Raw genomic sequence first — 24722 nt, forward strand, 5'->3', positions numbered from 1 at the left:
AAGCAGTTGACAAATACAATTTAATTTAATTTACTGTGGTATCTCTCAAATACAGTACATTCCAAAGTCACAGCTTGTAGTAAACAGTAACAGCAGTCCCAACATTTCCCAAAGAAGTCCCCCATTCAAATAGTCACAGTATCAAAACTGTTCTGCGTCAGATTTAAACACACAATATGAATAGAAAGGGACCCATCACATTAGATGTAACCTAACCACTGACGTTATACCAAGACTAGTCACGTAACACAACAAGAACAGGAACAAATATATTATAAATATTCAACTTTAATTTAGAACATAATATACAGATATTGTGAGGTTTCTTGTCACCTGATAAGGATTTTGGTTTCTTTTTCCATTGCTTCCTGCATTCTGAATCTTTTTCAGGCTCGACGGAGAAAATTACTACTACCGACGAATTGATCATTGTTCAACAACAAGAGTTACTGTGAAACGGTTTCGGGGTGCTACGTCAGTGTTAAGGGGTATTTTAGGGGGAGAGGTGCTTTTCAGTGTCAGCGGCTCTCCAGGTTCAACAAGCACTACCACGTTCTCCTTCTTCGACAGCCAGAAGGCTGGGTAGAGGGGCTCCAGAAACTCTGCCTTGTATTTGTGGATGAGGGTCATGCCGACGACGTCATCCACCCCGTAGAACGCCAGTAATCCACGGCTATAGTCCACATAGACCCCAATGCGTGTGAACTTGTCCAAGCTTAGAGGCGTCTCCACATCACCATGCCAGGCAGAGAAGCTACGCCCGTTCCATTGGAGGCACCATGAGAAGTCATTGCCGGTGATGCAGCTGTTACTTTCAGGACCCTTGCGGTCGATGCTCTTGTAGGTGAGTCCGACGTACGTGCCCTCGCCGCTCACGTCCACCTCGAAGTAGTGTCGGCCGACATAGAAGCTCTCTGTGGCCAGTACCTGTCGCCAGCTCTCAAAACGTTCAGGGACGTCGAGGTACGGGTGTTGCCAGGGTGTGGTGTTGGTCACCTTTCTGTTTTCCTCAGTCAGACGCAGGAATTTATGGGCCGTGTCTGCGTCAAAACTCACAGGATTGGCATCTGCACAGCGTGAGAGAGAATAACATAACAGATATTATAAAAGTAAAACAGAATCAATAACTTAGGCAAGGCCAACTTTACAGATTCAAACTACAATTATGTTATACAAAGATTTGAATATTTCTACAGAATATTATGATAACTACTTGAAGGACTACTGTAATGTTATGATAACTACTTGAAGGACTACTGTAATATCATTCAAGTGATTTGAAGCCTTGTTTTTGTTTGTGTGTGGATGACCTCAATATGATAGAAGAGACGTACACTTTAGAAAGTCATCCCGCGTCTTTGGGTCTGGAACGTCCATGTTCTGTTTGGCTGCGATTATTTCGTGGACTGTGGTTTTAATCCCCATCATGTCTGGAGAGGAGAGAGACATATAACATGTTTTATGGTCAGAAATAATCACATTGGACCTACTTCACTTTTTTAACTCACAAGCATGAAGTTTTAATTTTAGTGTAGTCATTTCTTTTTGCATGGACACTTTTGTGAATTTTATTAGGATCCCCATTAGCCAACGGCGTAACGTTAGCTAATCTTCCTGGGGTCCAACCCCAATTAATAAGACATTACAAACAATTACAAATTAAGACTTTACAAACATTTAACAAGTAGACAATACAGAGAGTTAAAATACCTGACAGGAAACACGTTTAACATTCAGTTGTTGCTTTCTATTTCCTGTCCGGTCATATGGTCTATCACATTAGATGTACTTTCAATTTCCTGTCCAGTCATATGGTCTGTCACATTAGATGTTCTATTTCCTGTCCAGTCATATGGTCTGTCACATTAGATGTACTTTCAATTTCCTGTCCAGTCATATGGTCTGTCACATTAGATGTTCTTTCAATTTCCTGTCCAGTCATATGGTCTATCACATTAGATGTTCTTTCTATTTCCTGTCCAGTCATATGGTCTATCACATTAGATGTACTTTCAATTTCCTGTCCAGTCATATGGTCTATCACATTAGATGTTCTTTCTATTTCCTGTCCAGTCATATGGTCTATCACATTAGATGTACTTTCAATTTCCTGTCCAGTCATATGGTCTGTCACATTAGATGTTCTTTCAATTTCCTGTCCAGTCATATGGTCTATCACATTAGATGTTCTACTTCCTGTCCAGTCATATGGTCTGTCACATTATATGTTCTTACATTTTTTTCTCGAAGGTGGATTTACATTTTGCCTGAGAAATATGGATTGGTATAGAGTTCCATTCAGCTGAGAAATATGGATTGGTAAAAGGTTCCATTCAGCTGAGAAATATGGATTGGTATAGAGTTCCATTCAGCTGAGAAATATGGATTGGTATAGAGTTCCATTCAGCTGAGAAATATGGATTGGTAAAGAGTTCCATTCAGCTGAGAAATATGGATTGGTATAGAGTTCCATTCAGCTGAGAAATATGGATTGGTAAAGAGTTCCGTTCAGCTATGGCTTTATATAAAACTGTATGTTTAAGACGATTTGTCCTTGGCTTGGGTTGTCTTAGATGCCCTGAATTTACCTGTCTGGTTCGGTGGTTATGCGTGTTGCTACTATGTACTAACTGGCCTGACAAATACTGTGTTTTTAATTTTTTTTAAATATAACATTCCCAAAGAAAATCAGAAGACTGAATAGTAATTTGTTTTCAACGTGAAGCCATGAAAGATTTTGATGCATTTGGATAATATTCATATGGTTAGAGCAACTGGACAGTACTGTAAGTGTGATGGGACCAGGGATTGATCATAAAACTGGACAGTACTCTAAGTGTGATAGGACCAGGGACAGTACTCTAAGTGTGATAGGACCAGGGATTGACCATATAACTGGACAGTACTCTAAGTGTGATAGGACCAGGGATTGACCATATAACTGGACAGTACTCTAAGTGTGATAGGACCAGGGATTGACCATATAACTGGACAGTACTCTAAGTGTGATAGGACCAGGGACAGTACTCTAAGTGTGATAGAACCAGGGATTGACCATATAACTGGACAGTACTCTAAGTGTGATAGAACCAGGGATTGACCATATAACTGGACAGTACTCTAAGTGTGATAGGACCAGGGACAGTACTCTAAGTGTGATAGGACCAGGGATTGACCATATAACTGGACAGTACTCTAAGTGTGATAGGACCAGGGACAGTACTCTAAGTGTGATAGGACCAGGGACAGTACTCTAAGTGTGATAGAACCAGGGATTGACCATATAACTGGACAGTACTCTAAGTGTGATAGGACCAGGGATTGCCCATATAACTGGACAGTACTCTAAGTGTGATAGGACCAGGGATTGACCATATAACTGGACAGTACTCTAAGTGTGATAGAACCAGGGATTGACCATATAACCGGACAGTACTCTAAGTGTGATAGGACCAGGGATTGACCATATAACTGGACAGTACTCTAAGTGTGATAGGACCAGGGATTGACCATATAACTGGACAGTACTCTAAGTGTGATAGGACCAGGGAGGGTACTCTAAGTGTAATAGAACCAGGGATTGACCATATAACTGGACAGTACTCTAAGTGTGATGGGACCAGGGATTGAATCACCTGGTTCAGTGTGCTAGATGTTACATACACTGAACATTGTATTTTAACAGCAATTCCCTTACCCATCTTAATAACAACATTATCTACGTGTTCTGACCATGATAAAGCTGAGTCCAACATGACGCCTAGTAGTTTTTTTTCACTTGCTCTAAATGCGTTCTATTCATCTACAAATTCAATTGGGAATCATCAGCAATCATACATCATGAACCAAAGACAATACATTTAGTTTTAGAAATGTTCAACACCAATTTGTTCATATCAACCCACTCAGGCACCATTCTCAGTTCACTGCTCAGTACATCTGTTAGCTCATTACATTCTGATGCTGAACTATACATTGTAGAGTCATCAGCGTACATGACCACTCTTGCTTTGTTCATTACTGAAGGTAAATCATTAGTAAATATAGAGTAAGCAACAAAGAACACATCGTTACACTGTCTTTGTTATACTATGTTAATATGACAATCAAACATGCTGACTCACAGCTGGGTTTCCCTCTAGTGACAGACAGCCCTAGATTAGAGGCTTTTAACTATGTTATTCTCTCTGACTCCAGTCTACTCCAGTCTACCAGTCTACCAGTCTAATCCAGTCTACCAGTCTACTCCAGTCTACCAGTCTACTCCAGTCTAATCCAGTCTACTCCAGTCTACCAGTCTACTCCAGTCTAATCCAGTCTACCAGTCTACTCCAGTCTACCAGTCTACCAGTCTACCTGTCTAATCCAGTCTACCAGTCTACCAGTCTACCTGTCTAATCCAGTCTACCAGTCTACTCCAGTCTACCAGTCTACTCCAATCTACTCCAGTCTACCAGTCTACTCCAGTCTACCAGTCTACTCCAGTCTAATCCAGTCTAACAGTCTACTCCAGTCTACCAGTCTACTCCAGTCTACTCCAGTCTACTCCAGTCTACCAGTCTACTCCAGTCTACTCCAGCCTACTCCAGTCTACCAGTCTACTCCAGTCTACTAGTCTACCAGTCTACTCCAGTCTACCAGTCTTCTCCAGTCTACCAGTCTACTCCAGTCTACTCCAGTCTACTCCAGTCTACCAGTCTACTCCAGTCTACTCCAGCCTACTCCAGTCTACCAGTCTACTCCAGTCTACTAGTCTACCAGTCTACTCCAGTCTACCAGTCTTCTCCAGTCTACTCCAGTCTACTCCAGTCTACCAGTCTACTCCAGTCTACTCCAGTCTACCAGTCTACCAGTCTACTCCAGTCTACCAGTCTTCTCCAGTCTTCTCCAGTCTACTCCAGTCTACCAGTCTACTCCAGTCTACTCCAGTCTACCAGTCTACCAGTCTACTCCAGTCTACCAGTCTTCTCCAGTCTTCTCCAGTCTACCAGTCTACTCCAGTCTACCAGTCTAATCCAGTTTACCAGTCTACTCCAGTCTACTCCAGTCTACTGCAGTCTACCAGTCTACTCCAGTCTACCAGTCTACTCCAGTCTACTCCAGTCTACCAGTCTACTCCAGTCTACCAGTCTACTCCAGTCTACTCCAGTCTACTCCAGTGTACTCCAGTCTACCAGTCTACTCCAGTCTACCAGTCTACTCCAGTCTACTCCAGTCTACCAGTCTTCTCCAGTCTACCAGTCTACTCCAGTCTACCAGTCTTCTCCAGTCTACCAGTCTTCTCCAGTCTACTCCAGTCTACCAGTCTTCTCCAGTCTACCAGTCTACTCCAGTCTGCCAGTCTACTCCAGTCTACTCCAGTCTACCAGTCTACCAGTCTACCAGTCTACTCCAGTCTACTCCAGTCTACCAGTCTACCAGTCTACCAGTCTTCTCCAGTCTACCAGTCTACTCCAGTCTACTCCAGTCTACCAGTCTACCAGTCTACCAGTCTACTCCAGTCTGCCAGTCTACTCCAGTCTACCAGTCTACCAGTCTACCAGTCTTCTCCAGTCTACCAGTCTACTCCAGTCTACTCCAGTCTACCAGTCTTCTCCAGTCTACCAGTCTTCTCCAGTCTACCAGTCTACTCCAGTCTGCCAGTCTACTCCAGTCTACTCCAGTCTACCAGTCTACCAGTCTACTCCAGTCTACTCCAGTCTACCAGTCTACCAGTCTACCAGTCTTCTCCAGTCTACCAGTCTACTCCAGTCTACTCCAGTCTACCAGTCTACCAGTCTACCAGTCTTCTCCAGCCTACCAGTCTACTCCAGTCTACTCCAGTCTACCAGTCTTCTCCAGTCTACCAGTCTACTCCAGTCTACTCCAGTCTACCAGTCTAATCCAGTCTACCAGTCCACTCCAGTCTACCAGTCTACCAGTCTACTCTAATCCAGTCTACCAGTTGTAACAAGGGCTCTACACCTATGCCACACTGCCTGAAGGATACCTCAGGTCTGTAGACAAGTTTAAACACACCCAGGTAGAGAGTCTATGGAGATTGTCTTTGCATCTGGGACACAAAGCTGAAGTGTTGTTCTTCCTCCTAACACACCATCACTTCCTCTCTACTTTCTATGTTTCTCTGAACTGCATGCTCGGGCCGTTATCTTTTTGCCACTAACGGGTGAGCAGAGACTTGCAGAGGCTTGCCGCCAGCCACTATAGCAGTTTGCCTCTGCCAACCAGATGGTGACTGCACTCACCATTTTTGCAGGTCTCTTTGAGTGTCTCAATGTAGTTGGACAGCAGCAGCTCACACAGCTCCTGTGTGGAGGTAACAATCTCTCTGCTGAAGGAGTTGAGCCGGTCCATGAGGCCGATGTAGACCCCAGGTAGGGTGATGTCGGAGCAGTCCTTCTTCCACTCGGAGTACTCCTGTAAAACACACAACACACCTCGGTTCACTATTTTGTACACCGTTGGAAATGACTGATGAAGTATCGCTAACGGCGTCCTGTCCAGGGGGTGTAATTGTACATCAAGTTGTCTCATGCTACAGGAACAGGATATAGCTGCCCTTATTGGCCATTGGACAAGGTTTACTTGCTTACGTTAATGAGAACCAGAGTGAATACTAATGATGAAACATTAGGTTAGTTCCTACCAGCGGAGGCTGTCGGGAGGAGCTATAGGGGCTCTTTGTAATCTCTGGAATGGAATGGAAGGAATGGAGTCAAACGTGGTTTCCATATGTTTGATGCGTTTGTTTTCTGTTTCATTCCAACCAATAAAAGGAGCCCATCCCCCTATAGCTCCTCCCACCAGCCTCCACTATTTTCTACTTTAGTCGTAATTCATGATTAAGGTAAATACGTATGACAGCAGCACATACCCACGTCAGGTTTGTTAATAACACTAATGAGTCACTTGGCACTGTCCGGCACCACAACACAACCAACACCGAATCCACCAGACCAGAGAAAAAACACCTTACCTGTAGGGAGTCCACCTGAGTCATGTTCCATGATTAAAGTGAATGTGTATGATAGCAGCATTGTGGCTTGCATTAATGTTGATGAGAACCACCTTAGGTATGTGAATAACCCTAATGAGTCACTTGGCACTGTCCGGCACCACAACACAACCAACACCGTATCCACCAGACCAGAGAAAAAACACCTTACCTGTAGGGAGTCCACCTGAGTCATGTTCCACTTCATCAGCAGTCCATGGTTAACCACCAAACAGATTTTGCACCTGTAAATGAGGCTACTGTATGTGCATTACCTACCACCATGAGAATCACCTTAGGTCAGTGACTAGAACTACTGACTTGGCACCACCTCTATCTCAGTCTCAGTCCATCGTAAACCACCAGACCAAAGTAAGACCTCACCTGTAAGAAGTCCACGTCATTCTTGTTCTTGGAGAGCTTCTCCACCTGCGCCTGTGTCTTTTTCAGCTCAGTGCACCTCTGCTCCAGGTGTACCTTGATCCCATCGGCCTGTCTCAGAGCCTGCTTCTCCTCTCCCTCCAGGATCTCCGTCACCTTTAGGTTCAGGTTTTATGTTTATTAGAAAATCTTGGTTTATATGCAGATTTTACAGAAACAAACAGTACATAAAACATACATCAAATGTGATGTCATACAATATATATATTTTTTAGAAGCAAGTAAAAAATAATAGATCAGCCTAAATATAGGGACAGTGCCTAAAACAGCTAGGCATATCACTTCATCAATAAATAGGATTACCTCTCTCTTGGCCCGCTCCACCGCAGCCTGGAGCACCGTAAACTGGTTCTCAATCACCTCACGAACCTCTGTCACTGAATTCTGCATGGGGAGATGGAAGAGGTGTTGTCAGGTCCGTTTTATAATTGTGTACACACTAGGTACAGTATATTTAGATATAGGGGCTGAGGTGGGAGGGAGGGAGGGAGGGAGGGAGGGAGGGAGGGAGGGAGGGAGACAGTGGTCTGATTTAAGTGGCTTTTGTTTGTTCTTGTGATTATGTTTTCCTGGGGTCCAAACTAAGTAAGGCTAAAATACAACACTACATATAACATTATTACAACACTACCTATCTACAATACAACATTTATAATACCACCATGTATACATGCGTGTGGTGTGTGTGTGCGTGCGCGTGTGCGTGCGTGTGCGCGTGTGTGTGTGTGTGTATGCATGTGTGTGTCTCTCCACAGTCTGCAATTTTCCCATAAAGGTGTCTATGCTTCAGGTATTGACTGTCTGCTTACACAATCAATCCCTAGGGGACAAGGAATGCTGCATGACAGTGGAGCCAAACCCTATACAAATTCACTCACCACACCTGGGTAAACCTGTCAGGTTGGGGTGGGCGGTTCCGATACCTGGGGACTACTTATAAATTAGAGGTATCTCGTGTTCTTTTATTAGTAGTTTTTTTTTTACTGCTTGTAAAACATTGTGACATGTCTCTGTTTTGTCACTCGTCGCGTGGGATATCTGGAATGTACAAACACTCGGCTACAGGGATGGGATATCTGGAATCTACAGGGATGGGATATCTGGAATCTACAGGGATGGGATATCTGGAATCTACAGGGATGGGATATCTGGAATCTACAGGGATGGGATATCTGGAATCTACAGGGATGCTACCCAGCACTTTTTTCAACAATCACAGATCCATCAGTGTTTGACATCATCCTTTAAACATGTAACCAGGAGGGCAGCCTACCGTACCTCAATAGAGACCGTGTTGACTTGAAGTTTGTTGATGGCATTCTCTGCTGCTGTCATTGTCCTCACCATCTCTGCTTGCTTATCTAGTAGTTCCCTCTGTCGGGAATTTAAAAAAAAAAAGGACAGGAAGGACAACAGGAAGAGAAGGAGAGGAAGAGAAGGAGAGGGAAATTCAATGACTGCGCGCACTATAGCCAAGTTGTTGTCATGCTGAAGCTATGCCTTTATGTGAACAATTCTGTTCAACTCATTTATTTGACCAATTTATCGGATCGTTCACAATACAGCTGAGTCACAGGAACAGAGCGTTTTCCTGTCCGTTTCTCTATTGTCAGATATGATCTGATTTCTGCGTTATTCTATTGTGTTTTTCAGGGAAGGAATCTGATTCACTACAGTTAGGACCTGAATTTCTTAGATCCGAGTGACTCTTGAGTTGCAACTGGTACTCCTGCTAGAATTCCTATCTGTACCAGAGGAGACTGGTGGGAGAAACTATAGGAGGACGGGCAGCATTGCCTGCATGTATAGTAACGTTAGCAGCAGGAGGTTGTGTAGCACATGGGTAAGTTGTTTATCAGGTTAACCATCCATTCTAGGTAACGTCAGCTAGCTAGCTACAGCTAGCAAGCTAACGAACATATTTCCAGTCCCAAAGAGAGATCTGTGACAATACAAAAACACAATTGCAATGAAATATGAAATGTTATATCACTTGAAAATAATGAAACAAGTCCTGGTCTAATTTCTATGTTTTCTAACCCCAGATACAGATAACTGTGAAAACTGCTAAACCATGTCTGCAAATTAAGTTCCCAAGGAAAGTCCCAAGTCCCGGAGAGACTGAAGAGTATATCTCCAATGGGTTATATATGCTACTAGGTTTACTGTTAGAATTGGTTGTAGGACCACAACAATAGTGCTAAAAGTAACAATGCATAGACCAAGAACATGCATGGCCAACCTTGCGCCAAGAGATCTAGCTACTGGATGTACAGGTTTCTGATCCAGTCCTGACATTCTGATGATCATTTCTATTGGACACTATTCATTTCACTATCCAATCATCTCTTGTTTTGATGTAAGATGGATGAGTAAACACACTAACCATTTACATAGGAATACTTTGTATGATATTAAATAAAATGTTGATTCATTGAATTACAGTACCAGTCAAAAGTTTGGACACATCTACTCATTCAAGGGTTTTTCTTTATTTGTACTATTTTCTACATTGTAGAATAATAGTGAAGACATCAAAAACTGTGAAATAACACATATGGAATCATGTAGTAACCAAAACAGTGTTAAACAAATTCAAATGTATTTTAGATTTGAGATTCTTCAAAGTAGCCAGCCTTTGCCTTGATGACAGCTTTGCGCACTCATGGCATTCTCTCAACCAGCTTCATGAGGTAGTCACCTGGAATGCATTTCAATAAACAGGTGTGCCTAGTTAAGAGTTCATTTGTGGAATTTCTTTCCTTTAAATGCATTTCAGTTGTGTTGTGACAAGGTAGGGGTGGTATACAGAAGATAGCCCTATTTGGTAAAATACCAAGTCAACATCAAGCGCTATGATGACACTGGCTCTCATGAGGACCGCCACAAGAAAGGAAGAACCAGAGTTACTTCTGCTGCAGAGGATAAATTCATTAGATTTAACTACACCTCAGATTACAGCCCAAATAAATGCTTCACAGAGTTCAAGTAACAGACACATCTCAACAGCAACTGTTCAGAGGAGACTGTGTGAATCAGGCCTTCATGGTCGATTTGCTGCAAAGGAACCACTACTAAAGGACACCAATAAGAAGAAGAGACTTGCTTGGGCCAAGAAACACGAGCAATGGACATTAGACAACTTTTGCAAATGTTTTGTTCTCTGAGTGAGGGAAATGCTGCAAATTAAGAGGGCTCAATGTATTTTGAAAGATGAGACTTTAAAGATTATAATAATTACTGCTTTGATGTCATACAAGTAAGCAAAAACACCTGTGAGTCCAAACGTGCACTTCACATATCTATGTCATAAAACTCATGTAATGTACAGAGTCAACGTTTATGATCTCTGTGTTTTGATGTACAGTTACATGATGACATGGCGTTATACCCTGGGTTGTCCTGAACAGAATGAGCCTATGTTTGTAGTATTGTAAAGAACATTTGCTGATGACTACAAATCTGAATGTACTCATGACTCACTTATATGCACACCAAAATGACAGTCTTTCTTCTCTGAATTGTGAAGCCTAAACCTGTAAGATCATATTGTATAGTTTAGCTAGTCACGTTGGCAATAGAACAAGCTTTCAAATGATGCCAACCTGACACAGATTGCGATTTACAATGGATTACGTAAACAACACCAGCAATTGGGGTGGCAGGGTAGCCTAGTGGTTAGAGTGTAGGGACGGCAGGGTAGCCTAGTGGTTAGAGTGTAGGGACGGCAGGGTAGCCTAGTGGTTAGAGTGTAGGGACGGCAGGGTAGCCTAGTGGTTAGAGTGTAGGGACGGCAGGGTAGCCTAGTGGTTAGAGTGTAGGGACGGCAGGGTAGCCTAGTGGTTAGAGTGTAGGGACGGCAGGGTAGCCTAGTGGTTAGAGTGTAGGGACGGCAGGGTAGCCTAGTGGTTAGAGTGTAGGGACGGCAGGGTAGCCTAGTGGTTAGAGTGTAGGGACGGCAGGGTAGCCTAGTGGTTAGAGTGTAGGGACGGCAGGGTAGCCTAGTGGTTAGAGTGTAGGGACGGCAGGGTAGCCTAGTGGTTAGAGTGTAGGGACGGCAGGGTAGCCTAGTGGTTAGAGTGTTGGACTAGTAACCGAAAGGTTGCAAGTTCAAATCCAAGAGCTGACAAGGTACAAATCTGTCACTCTGCCCCTGAACAAGGCAGTTAACCCACTGTTCCTAGGTCTTCATTGAACATATTAATTTGTTCTTGCCTGGTTAAATAAAGGTTAAAATAAAATGGTGTGATGGTGGGGATGTGTTCCAAACTTAACAGCTACAAGTGTGCTCCCTCAAGTTTGGAAAGCAGCTTATATTTGAAGACTTGCAGACCAGTTTGACTTCTCACTCAAACCTACTCCACATTTTCCTAGAATGTATCCAGAGTATTTTCAGATTTCGTTATCAACAAATGTGGTCGAGAAGGACAGTAAATGTCAAAATGCACATAAAATCAATAGTGTAATGTTTGAACTCAGCCTTGTGTCAGGTGAACTGTCGTGTTAAGAGCCATTTTAAGAGTTAGCCTGCTCCCAGATCTGATTGTGCTGTCTTGCCAACTCTCTATGGTCATTATCAATGACAGAGTTAGCAAAACAACACAAACAGATCTGGGACCAGGTTACTCACTCAACAGCTGCTCTTGTGTCCTACCCTCTCCTTTCCCCTCAGTAGATTCCTGTTCTGGTCTGAGCACGCTCTCATTGCTCTGGGGAAGAAAAAAAAAGCGAATATTGTGTTCTATAGAACAACGGAACAACAAAGTCGTTCGACCTGTTTGGGCTTAAACAATTTGTAGATGAGGCATGAATGTTAATTATCCTTATTATCCTATACTCACAGAGACAAATATCTCACGTCTCAAAACATTACTTACAACTATTCACATGTTGTGTCTCGTTAATGTAAATGGTGTTATGCTCAGTGAGACAACAGCGAGAACCCTTGAAGGGAAACTGAGTCCCACGTCAAACTGTATGTCAACAGAATGATCTTGTTTGGATGTTCCCTGAGCCAGCAGTAAACAGTAACAACCAGGTTTGGATAAGTCTGGATAAATGGCATATACTGAATTGTTTTAGACTATCCTGGCTCAACACAGACAAGCTCTGCCTCCTGTACAACAATGTGTCAGTCAGATCAGATCAAACAACGCCTTCCACATTCCTTTGTGAGTTATGTCATACCTCAAAAGAGGTATTTGCTTGTGAACACACAAGAAGAAAGCTAGATAAAGAAGAGCCTTCCCTCCTCAGTCATACCTTGAGTTTAGTTCAGCATTATGAGATTATTGTATTTACATTGCACTTGTGAATTACCGAGGATTCAGCTAATGGTAATTGAGTTGTTGCATGACTATTGTCAATACCGTATGGGTTTTTCAATCATTCCTTGATTTAGATAGGGAATGTCATTAGTTAAAGTTTTGCAACAACGGTTCATTTGCAAATAACAGGTGTGAGCTAAAACCTGGATCTCTGTTGGAATTATCGAATTATCGAATGAATGACTGGACCTGAGGGTCGTGGGCTGTCTCTGTCACTGAGAGAGACTACCCACCAGGCACACCACGTCATTTCAACGTGGATAATTGGGTTATTATTTTGTTAAGATGTTGAACAATGAGATTACCACCTGTATTCAATCACTCAAAAATACAGCTCAAAGGTTAGTTTGAATGTCCAGTGTGTTATCACTATGCTTTCAACCATCTAAAAGCACGACCAAATTCCAATGGAAAAACAATGTCTGATTTTTGGTTAGTAGAATAGCAGAATGAAATGGCCTGGATTTCAATTGAGATTATATTAAAAGTACATGGTGATCAACGCCGTTCGAGATTCTGCACAGATTATAACAGCAATGGTGAAGATCTCCACAGACCTGCAATGACCTATGACCCAATGACCTATGACCTAATGACCTGCATGCTATCTTCAACATGCATTCATTTCATATAATTTCATATAACAGGAGAGTGAAAGTGTCTGAAAGATTTTGAATTCAGTTGAATTCCACAGATTCAGGTATGTTATCCCCTTTCTGTTTAAGAAACGTTTTTCAACAGAGTTGGAGGAATTAATACAACCCTGATCACACGCAAACACAGTTCACTTTCATAGCAGCCACATACAAACAGCATGATCATTTGTCTGTTGTACAATTCCTTCTCGCATCTATGCGCTCTCCTCCTCTCACCCTTTCCCTTATCTTGTGGACTTCAGTGAACAACACAATAGCTGTCTGTGACCAGGCGAAAAAAAACTTTCCAAGCCAAACCTTCATGCCATAACCGCTAACCACTACACACAGCCTACATCGTTGTCACCGTATTAGCTAACATCACAGTCAACATAGCTACTAGATCTAACTCGTTAGTAAACCCGCTACAATCATGCAGTACAGTGTACAGTCAGCAAGAAGGTTTAGCAGTTACACCGGCGGGTCCCGGTGGCAATAAATTAATAAAACCAGTGTGTGTTCCCAGAACGAACCAGGGTCTGTAGTGACGCCTCTAGTACACCCTTAGACCGCTGCGCTACTCAGGAGCCCCCGAGTCTATTGATGTTTTGTATTAAATAATGTTTCATGTGGAACCCAGGAAGAACTTAACCATAACTTTAGTAATAGTAGTGCGTTTGGTTAACAAAGCAACCAAATATCAGCATTTAAAGGAGATGTATCTACTGGCCCATGTGGCTCAGTTGATAGAGTATGGTGCTTCATGGAAAATGTACTGTACATAGGCCAGTCATCTTGGTTTGTACCTGTAGACCTTCATCACCCTGAAGAAAACAATGACCAATCCAGTAATTGAATACATTCAGCCATCAAGCGGTTTGTGATGATGTGGCTCATTTGGTAGAGCATGGTGCTTGCAATGCCAGGGTTGTGGGTTTGATTCCCACAGGTGACCAGTATGAAACATGTACTCACTCACTACTGTAAGTCGCTCTGGATGAGAGCGTCTACTAAAATATATTGTATATATTATTTAAATGTACAGCTTGAATACATTACATTTTTGTTTGAGTTCGAGACTCAATTTGTTAACTTGTCGACAAGTTAATAAGCTATTTACTGTATTTCAAAAGCGACGTTGAATTGTATTGGTTGTCAACGCAACCAAATATCAACATTTGAAGGAGATCTTCTGGAAAGTTCTATCTGACTGAGTGTGTCTTTAATTCCAATTCCAGTCTAACAATTAGTAATAGAAATTTCGGATTCACGTTAAATACAGTTTGAGTTTATTTAGTAATTTTCCTTAACTTTGAATAAAGTCGTAGAACACACAATGTGCCATTTTGAAATGTGGTTTCAGCAGGTTTTCTCTTCTTATGTCAGTCACTGGCAGTCACTCAATTAGTCATTTTTAGAAGGGTAAATCAGTCTAGCCAGCTATCTAAATTTGTAGGATTTATGGCAGAATACCGACAGTCACGCAGGGAATGTGCCCAGGGGCCCTGACCTCCTCGAGGTCGCCATTGATTTTGTTAGTCACTCTCAGTCAGATATCACTGACATGGCATACGTCTAGGCAAGATGTGTAGAATTGCAGGAAATTAGCTTTAAAACTGCAACTTTCTGGCAAAATGAGTAAAATTGCATATTTTTTTAATAAAACTGCTAAACTTCTTTACTCCCAATGATAGAATATGTAGATAAGCAGGAAATGAACTTTCAAAAACGTAAATGTTTATTTCCACTGTTGTGGAGGGGGCACTAAAACATTTTGTCTGCGAGGTGGGTGGGGCCCCCCCACCAAATCTCACTTATGGTGGGCCCCCCCCCCCCACCAAATCTCACTTAGGGCCCTGTAAAAGGCAAGGGCCAGCCCTGCCTACCACCGGTCAGACACTACTATATACACTGAGTGTGCAAAACATTAAGAACACCTTCCTAATATTGAGTTGCACCCCCTTTTGCCCTCAGAACAGCCTCAATTCGTCGGGGCATGGACTCTATAAGGTGTCCAAAGCATTACACAGGGATGCTGGCCCATGTTGACTCCAATGCTTCCCACAGTTGTGTCAAGTTGGCTGGATGTCCTTTGGGTGGTGGACTATTCTTGATAAACACAGGAAACTGTTGAGAGTGAAAGACCCAGTAACGTTGTAGTTCATGACACAACCCGGTGCGCCTGGCACCTACAGTGCCTTGCGAAAGTATTAGGCCCCCTTGAACTTTGCGACCTTTTGCCACATTTCAGGCTTCAAACATAAAGATATAAAACTGTATTTTTTTGTGAAGAATCAACAACAAGTGGGACACAATCATGAAGTGGAACGACATTTATTGGATATTTCAAACTTTTTTAACAAATCAAAAACTGAAAAATTGGGCGTGCAAAATTATTCAGCCCCCTTAAGTTAATACTTTGTAGCGCCACCTTTTGCTGCGATTACAGCTGTAAGTCGCTTGGGGTATGTCTCTATCAGTTTTGCACATCGAGAGACTGAAATTTTTTCCCATTCCTCCTTGCAAAACAGCTCGAGCTCAGTGAGGTTGGATGGAGAGCATTTGTGAACAGAAGTTTTCAGTTCTTTCCACAGATTCTCGATTGGATTCAGGTCTGGACTTTGACTTGGCCATTCTAACACCTGGATATGTTTATTTTTGAACCATTCCATTGTAGATTTTGCTTCATGTTTTGGATCATTGTCTTGTTGGAAGACAAATCTCCGTCCCAGTCTCAGGTCTTTTGCAGACTCCATCAGATTTTCTTCCAGAATGGTCCTATATTTGGCTCCATCCATCTTCCCATCAATTTTAACCATTTTCCCTGTCCCTGCTGAAGAGAAGCAGGCCCAAACCATGATGCTGCCACCACCATGTTTGACAGTGGGCATGGTGTGTTCAGGGTGATGAGCTGTGTTGCTTTTACGTCAAACATAACGTTTTGCATTGTTGCCAAAAAGTTCAATTTTGGTTTCATCTGACCAGAGCACCTTCTTCCACATGTTTGGTGTGTCTCCCAGGTGGCTTGTGGCAAACTTTAAACAACACTTTTTTATGGATATCTTTAAGAAATGGCTTTCTTCTTGCCACTCTTCCATAAAGGCCAGATTTGTGCAATCTACGACTGATTGTTGTCCTATGGACAGAGTCTCCCACCTCAGCTGTATATCTCTGCAGTTCATCCAGAGTGATCATGGGCCTCTTGGCTGCATCTCTGATCAGTCTTCTCCTTGTATGAGCTGAAAGTTTAGAGGGACGGCCAGGTCTTGGTAGATTTGCAGTGGTCTGATACTCCTTCCATTTCAATATTATCGCTTGCACAGTGCTCCTTGGGATGTTTAAAGCTTGGGAAATCTTTTTGTATCCAAATCCGGCTTTAAACTTCTTCACAACAGTATCTCGGACCTGCCTGGTGTGTTCCTTGTTCTTCATGATGCTCTCTGCGCTTTTGACGGACCTCTGAGACTATCACAGTGCAGGTGCATTTATACGAAGACTTGATTACACACAGGTGGATTGTATTTATCATCATTAGTCATTTTGGTCAACATTGGATCATTCAGAGATCCTCACTGAACTTCTGGAGAGAGTTTGCTGCACTGAAAGTAAAGGGGCTGAATAATTTTGCACGCCCAATTTTTCAGTTTTTGATTTGTTAAAAAAGTTTGAAATATCCAATAAATGTCGTTCCACTTCATGATTGTGTCCCACTTGTTGTTGATTCTTCACAAAAAAATACAGTTTTATATCTTTATGTTTGAAACCTGAAATGTGGCTAAAGGTCGCAAAGTTCAAGGGGGCCGAATACTTTCGCAAGGCACTGTACTACCATATCCCATTCAAAGGAACTTAAATCTTTTGTCTTGCCCATAAACCCTCGGAATGGCACACATACACAATCCATGTCTCAATTGTTTCAAGGCTTTCAAAAAAAAGCCTTCTTTTTAACCTGTCTCCTTCCCCCTTCAGCTACACTGATTGAAGTGGATGTAACAAGTGACATCAATAAGGGGTCATAGCTTTCACTTGGATTCAGCTGGTCAGTCTATGTCATTGAAAAGAGCAGGTGTTCTTAATGTTTTGTACACTGTACACTGTACCTGTTGTCAAATGTGTGCATGTCTATTAACAAGTGTAATAAAGAGCAGCTGCCTTTGATGCATTACGGCACAAGACTTAAGATGAAATCTACTTAGTAGAAGGACAAACTGTAAAGTGTGACGAACAGTTGAAGATACTGACTGAATAAAAATCTATGTAGGCTATAACATTTGGAAAATGTATGGGTTAATACAATACAGTGGGATGTTGCAGACTGACCACAGCGGCTCTGGATGAGTTTGTGATCTCGCCACGTACAGAAACGTAGGTGACTCTTTACTTACAAACACGAGGTGGCCAATTTTCATAGATAACAACACCACACAACTGATACGGTGTTCTGTAATTTCAGAATGGTTTGGCCCCTATGCACAAGGTGTTTCCTATAGATATCAAATCTATGCAAATGTTTGTTCGCGCATGTGTATCAAAGAACGTGAGAGTGAGAGACAGACACAGAGGAAGAGAGAGGGAGAGAAAGGGAGAGACAGAGAAACTGAGAGAGAGGGAGAGAGAAAGACACAGAGGAAGATAGAGGGAGAGAAGGGGAGAGACAGAGAAACTGAGAGAGAGGGAGAGAGAGAGAGAGAGGAAGAGAGAGGGAGAGAGAGAGAGAGACAGAGAAACTGAGAGAGAGGGAGAGAGAGAGAGAGAGAGAGAGAGAGAGAGAGAGAAACTGAGAGAGAGGGAGAGAGAGAGACAGAGGAAGAGAGAGGGAGAGAGAAAGGGAGAGAGAAAGACACAGAGGAAGAGAGAGGGAGAGAAAGGGAGAGAGAGAAACTGAGAGAGAGGGAGAGAGAAAGACACAGAGGAAGAGAGAGGGAGAGACAGAGAAACTGAGAGAATGGGAGAGAAAGAGGTAGATAAAGGGAGAGAGAAAGAAATGGAGTAAGAGAAAGAAGGAATGCATGCAATACCTCAATGTTTCTGCGTGCCTCCATCACAGGCACAGTGTTGTGTCCCCTGTGGTCCTCTGTCACACAGTCCTGACAGACACACACAGCGTCGGCACAGCAGAAAAGGTCCAGGGGCCACTTGTGGGTCTCACAGGTCCGTCTCTCGATGTCCCTCAGCGGCTCTACCAACCTGTGGTTCTGGAACTTGGGGTTCTCCAGGTGAGGCCTAAGGTGGGCCTCGCAGTAGGACACAAGGCAGGTGAGGCAGGACTTGAGGGCCCGGCACGGGCTCATCTCCATACACGAGTCACACACAACATCATCGGGCCCCAACGGCTCTACTTTCACCTCTCCTTTTGCTTTCTCTTCCCTTAATGTGTCTCCCTCCCCAACCCCCACATCCTCTTTCACTTCCTCTGCAGGCTGTGGAGGATCACTCTCTTTATTTTTCTCTTCCTCTGATTCCTTCAGGTCTTTCTGTATCGTTGCATCCTCTGATTTCATAGAGTCCTCTGATTCCTTCAGGTCTTCCTGTATCATTGCCTTGTCTGGTTTCTTATGGTCCTCTGATTCCTTCAGTTCTTCCTGTATCATTGCCTTGTCTGGTTTCTTATGGTCCTCTGATTCCTTCAGGTCTTCCCGTATCACTGCCTTGTCTGGTGTCTTTGAAATTTGGGTTTGTATATCCCTTTTCTCTCTTTCTTTGGTTTTGATCACCAGTGGAGACTCAGCCACTATTTCAATCATCGTTCCGTTCTGTTCCACAGATGCCGGTATAGGCTTGCCAGAGCATTGTAAACACTGGGGGCAGCCCTTGCTTTTCTTGCCCAGGCAGGAGGCACAGACTAAGTGGCCACAGATAGAGGACTTGTCACCATTGAGTGCACCGGAACAAATAGTGCAGCAGAGTTTCTGGTCTGGTTTTGACTCTGGTTTGAGTTCTGTGTCTGCCATAGCTCACTCACTCTCGCTCACTTTCTCTCTCAGATGAACTCGCCTCAGCCGCTCCTGTTCTGTTCTGTTCTCTTCTACTCTGTCTGCCTCTGGCTAACCTGAGTTAGTTCCTTCCTGGAGCCTCTAACAAGCCACACCTCAACTATGTGAGCGTCTCAGCTGAATCTCTCATAGTTTCAGCTAACTCCACACACACACACACCATCCACACACACACACACACCCAACACACACACACACACACAAAAACAAACACACATACATACATATACCCGCCCCGAAACAAACACACCCACGCGCCCTCCTCCATACAATCACGGCCCTCCCTTTTATTTCCTTGTGTATCAGATGACAGAGTAAAAGTAGCAGCATATGGGTGGAGCTCAGACTGGACACACAGAGGTGTTGTAGTACTCCTGTTGTCTCTGTCATGATTTGCACATCTGGAGTTGATCATGAGTTGATCATTGATGGATGACACTTCTATACTATCAGATGATTATATAACAGGATAAATCAAGCATTTGAATGAATCATTTATTCCCTATGTATTTTCTGATAAGAAACGATGGTATCCTACAAGAGGTACACAAACGACGCTGGTCTGACGCTGGTCGTTTGTATATCTAAGTGGTTGGACAAATTCCAAAGTCCAAAGTGCAATACAATGGAGAAGCTAATATTGATTATTTTATTCTCTTGAGTTGATAAGAGGCCAGAGCTTTGATTGGACAGACTGATCCAACTCTGCCACCTAGTGGCAGAACTGAATAGCGTACAGATCAACACAGTACAACGCGTGGTATTGGCTGGCAATAAACACTACAGCATCTCAGTTTTTTAAGGGACATTTCTCAGAATAAAAACATAGCACAATGGCACAGACATGATTCATTGATTTATTTCATATTTACTGTCATTTCAGTGCAAACAACGGTTTTCTGTTTCAGACACTAAAAAAGAAACACCACCAACACCATCGGTCTGTGGTAAATACGCTCCGGGTCGGATTCATCTCCTCAGTCAGTTAGACATATTCAGAATGTGTCCTAAATGTCACCCTACTCCATGTAGTGCACTAGTTTGGACGAGAGGCCTATGAGCCTTGGTCAAAAGTAGTGGACTAGTTTGGACGAGAGGCCTATGAGCCTTGGTCAAAAGTAGTGGACTAGTTTGGACGAGAGGCCTATGAGCCTTGGTCAAAAGTAGTGGACTAGTTTGGACGAGAGGCCTATGAGCCTTGGTCAAAAGTAGTGGACTAGTTTGGACGAGAGGCCTATGAGCCTTGAAATCAAAAAAAGACATCTGTATCAGGTATCATGAGGTTTTTCATTTACATCACATTGATATTAGCGGTTTAATATTGTTACATGTTAATATGATTTGGACACTGTCTCGGTAATGTGGTGTGTTTCTGTATTATTTTACTACTATGATAGATCACATAAGGGAACAATACAGGTCAGTTTATGAAAATATGTATGTACCATTAAATACACACATTGTTTTGACTAGAGATCATTGGTAGCTGTCATATTACAGTCTTAGATTATGAAGACAAATGGACAATGTATTCGTTACAGTTAATTTAATTGTTTTTCCACAGGAATAATTGATGAATTTGCAGCTGTGTTAATGCCAGTTAGTTTATTCTCTTATTGATCCTGCTAGATAGGACAGTGTTAACAATCTGTTATTCCAATGACAGCATACAGCAGTGTGGGTTATGTTTGCATGTCATCCTCCACCTCTGACCTCTCTCTGTCTCCCTCTCTCTGTCTCCTTCTCTCTGTCTCTGTCGCCCTCTCTCTGTCTCCCTCTCTCTGTCTCCTTCTCTCTGTCTCTGTCGCCCTCTCTCTGTCTCCCTCTCTCTGTCTCCCTCTCTCTGTCTCCCTCTCTCTGTCTTCCTCTCTCTGTTGTCCTCTCTCTGTCGTCCTCTCTCTGTCTCCCTCTCTGTGTCTCCCTCTCTCTGTCTCCCTCTCTCTGTCTCCCTCTCTCTGTCTCCCTCTCTCTGTCTCCCTCTCTCTGTCTCCCTCTCTCTGTCTCCCTCTCTGTCTCCCTCTCTCCTTCTCCCCTCCATCATTGCACCCCCACCAGCTCGGTGATGGGCGGGGCGAACACCATGAGCTCCTGGTACTTGTGAAAGAAGAGCTGCAGACGGGAGAGGTATGTGTCTTCCTGGTATGGAAGCGCCTTCTCCTTTAGATACTGGGACACGATGGGCTTTACCTGAGAGGAGAGGAGGGAGGAAAGGAAATAGGTTCATATCGATCACATTTATTTTATCAAGACATTTTTGTTTTACATCAGCAGTTGTCATAAAGTTCCAAGTAGTTCAGAGGTGAAAGTGAATGTAATTTTCTTGAAAGAAGCTAATTTGATTCATGTATATTTGACAGATACACTGTTATTGCAATGTAAACAAGGTTGGGGTCAATTCCATTTCAATTTGATCAATTCCTCATTGCTTTTCAATTAGTAAATGTGAAATGGAATTGGCCCCAATCCTGACTTTCCCCACACATATTTGACAGACTGTCTGTGTCCTATGGGATCCTATTCCCTAGGTAGTGCACTACTATTGACCGGAGCCCTATGGGGAATAGGGTGCCATTTGGGACACAACGACATTGTACCTTGAGACACATGTTGTCCGAGAGGAAGGGGAACAGGTGGTGTTCCACGTGACAGTTGATGAGGGAGTGTCCGAAGGTCCAGTCCAGCAGGGGGTTCCGGGGAAGGTTCAGAACCCCGTGGGTCATCTGGTAAATCCTCTTGGGCCGGCGAGTCGGTGAGAACATAGACAGGCCGATGTGCTGTACGGCACAGGAGAGGACGGTTTAAAGGAAAAACCTGCTCAGGGTTTGTGTGAAACCCTGCTGATTCAGTGAAGAGAAAGATACCCACAGAGAAACTGTTGGCATGTTGTTGCTGTCATGAACACATTCACAATATAGTAGAAAGTTGGGATGTAGAGTCCAGAGAAACATGTTTTTGCTGTTCTGGACACATTAACAATACAGTAGAAAGTTGGGATGTAGAGTCCAGAGAAACATGTTTTTGCTGTTCTGGACACATTAACAATACAGTAAAAAGTTGGGATGTAGAGTCCAGCGTGATCGGGCTGCTGGAGGTCTACCTATAAACATTACTATTCATCTCTATGGGCCCATCCATTCAGTTACATACTTCTGCAATGGTGTCAACAGTACAGGGACAGTCACAGTGGGAGTACCAGGGAAGATGGGGACAACAGTACAGGGACAGTCACAGTGGGAGTACCAGGGAAGATGGGGACAACAGTACAGGGCCCGAGAGGGACAGTCACAGTGGGAGTACCAGGGAAGATGGGGACAACAGTACAGGGCCCGAGAGGGACAGTCACAGTGGGAGTACCAGGGAAGATGGGGACAACAGTACAGGGCCCGAGAGGGACAGTCACAGTGGGAGTACCAGGGAAGATGGGGACAACAGTACAGGGCCCGAGAGGGACAGTCACAGTGGGAGTACCAGGGAAGATGGGGACAACAGTACAGGGACAGTCACAGTGGGAGTACCAGGGAAGATGGGGACAACAGTACAGGGCCCGAGAGGGACAGTCACAGTGGGAGTACCAGGGAAGATGGGGACAACAGTACAGGGACAGTCACAGTGGGAGTACCAGGGAAGATGGGGACAACAGTACAGGGACAGTCACAGTGGGAGTACCAGGGAAGATGGGGACAACAGTACAGGGACAGTCACAGTGGGAGTACCAGGGAAGATGGGGACAACAGTACAGGGACAGTCACAGTGGGAGTACCAGGGAAGATGGGGACAACAGTACAGGGACAGTCACAGTGGGAGTACCAGGGAAGATGGGGACAACAGTACAGGGCCCGAGAGGGACAGTCACAGTGGGAGTACCAGGGAAGATGGGGACAACAGTACAGGGACAGTCACAGTGGGAGTACCAGGGAAGATGGGGACAACAGTACAGGGCCCGAGAGGGACAGTCACAGTGGGAGTACCAGGGAAGATGGGGACAACAGTACAGGGACAGTCACAGTGGGAGTACCAGGGAAGATGGGGACAACAGTACAGGGCCCGAGAGGGACAGTCACAGTGGGAGTACCAGGGAAGATGGGGACAACAGTACAGGGCCCGAGAGGGACAGTCACAGTGGGAGTACCAGGGAAGATGGGGACAACAGTACAGGGCCCGAGAGGGACAGTCACAGTGGGAGTACCAGGGAGGATGGTGTCAACAGTACAGGGACAGTCACAGTGGGAGTACCAGGGAAGATGGTGTCAACAGTACAGGGACAGTCACAGTGGGAGTACCAGGGAAGATGGGGACAACAGTACAGGGCCCGAGAGGGACAGTCACAGTGGGAGTACCAGGGAGGATGGGGACAACAATAGAAACACAAACAGAACAACAACATACTATTAGGGGAAGAGGTTTTTCCTTAACGTTTAGTACTCAACCCTGAAGAACATAAGGACTGCATCCCAAATTGCACGGTATTCCCATTTTAGTGCACTACTTTTGACACAAGCCTGTGTGTGTGTGTCCCCCTCCCCCCCACCCCATGGGTTTAAACTACATCAATAATCACTGATTCATTCAATCCCACTTCAAAAAAACCTTTTGTACTCATTAACACAATAGACTGGAAACGAAAGGCTACGTCTGGGAAAGCTGTGCATGAATGGGTTTTTTATGTAGCCTTTGAACTGCCTGAAATGTTCACATTCCTGGTAGAAGCTGTGAGGACACAATGCTGCATTGTGAAGTGTGGAGGGGGGGGGGGGGGGGGGGGGGGGGGTGCTTTTTCTACTAAAGACTGAGTTAACAGTTTGACCCAAATACTAATCAACCCAAATAATGACCAGATCAGCAACTACCCATTTATTCCTGACTTTGTTGTTATCAAATCAAATCAAATTATTTGTCACGTGCCGAATACAACAAGTGTAGACCTTACTGTGAAATGTTACCTTACAAGGCCTTAACCAACAGTGTAGACCTTACTGTGAAATGTTACCTTACAAGGCCTTAACCAACAGTGTAGACCTTACTGTGAAATGTTACCTAACAAGCCCTTCACCAACAGTGTAGACCTTACTGTGAAATGTTACCTTACAAGGCCTTAACCAACAGTGTAGACCTTACTGTGAAATGTTACCTTACAAGGCCTTAACCAACAGTGTAGACCTTACTGTGAAATGTTACCTTACAAGGCCTTAACCAACAGTGTAGACCTTACTGTGAAATGTTACCTTACAAGGCCTTAACCAACAGTGTAGACCTCACTGTGAAATGTTACCTTACAAGGCCTTAACCAACAGTGTAGACCTTACTGTGAAATGTTACCTTACAAGGCCTTAAC

At 43.8% G+C, this 24722-nt stretch overlaps 2 protein-coding genes and 1 long non-coding RNA gene across 3 annotated transcripts in view; 1 reads left to right on the top strand and 2 right to left on the bottom strand.

Annotated features, from left to right (window-relative positions):
• Positions 1-19573, bottom strand: LOC139376978 (tripartite motif-containing protein 16-like). Its single transcript, XM_071120011.1, has 7 exons — positions 18416-19573; positions 8714-8809; positions 7739-7819; positions 7379-7531; positions 6246-6417; positions 1335-1430; positions 1-1067 (listed from the first exon to the last, which is right to left on the bottom strand). The coding sequence occupies exons 1-7, from the start codon at positions 19346-19348 to the stop codon at positions 427-429; spliced, it is 2172 nt and encodes a 723-aa protein (XP_070976112.1). The 5' UTR covers positions 19349-19573; the 3' UTR covers positions 1-426.
• On the top strand, positions 8901-10768 carry LOC139376979 (uncharacterized). Its single transcript, XR_011627978.1, has 2 exons — positions 8901-9278; positions 9481-10768. It is a non-coding gene; the product is annotated as an uncharacterized lncRNA (long non-coding RNA).
• Positions 19574-21102: 1529 nt separating the features above from the next.
• LOC139375722 (fatty acid desaturase 6-like) overlaps positions 21103-24722 on the bottom strand; it is a 15586-nt gene continuing 11966 nt past the window's right edge. The window contains exons 5-6 of the mRNA XM_071117535.1: positions 21985-22164; positions 21103-21577 (exon numbers count right to left, since the gene is read on the bottom strand). Coding sequence (XP_070973636.1) covers positions 21428-21577; positions 21985-22164 — 330 coding nt within the window. The 3' untranslated portion in view covers positions 21103-21427. The remainder of the gene's footprint in view (positions 21578-21984; positions 22165-24722) is intronic.

The sequence above is a fragment of the Oncorhynchus clarkii genome, chromosome 20 (assembly GCF_045791955.1).
Source record: "Oncorhynchus clarkii lewisi isolate Uvic-CL-2024 chromosome 20, UVic_Ocla_1.0, whole genome shotgun sequence".
Taxonomy (NCBI): Eukaryota; Metazoa; Chordata; class Actinopteri; order Salmoniformes; family Salmonidae; genus Oncorhynchus; species Oncorhynchus clarkii.

Coding starts and splice junctions, on each gene's coding strand:
- LOC139376978 (XM_071120011.1), bottom strand. CDS start 19,348: ATGGCAGACACAGAACTCAAACCAGAGTCAAAACCAGACCAGAAACTC. Junction 7,532..7,738: donor TGGAGCGGGCCAAGAGAGAG/GTAATCCTATTT, acceptor CTGAACCTAAAG/GTGACGGAGATCCTGGAGGG. Junction 1,431..6,245: donor CAAAGAGACCTGCAAAAATG/GTGAGTGCAGTC, acceptor TCTCCTCTCCAG/ACATGATGGGGATTAAAACC.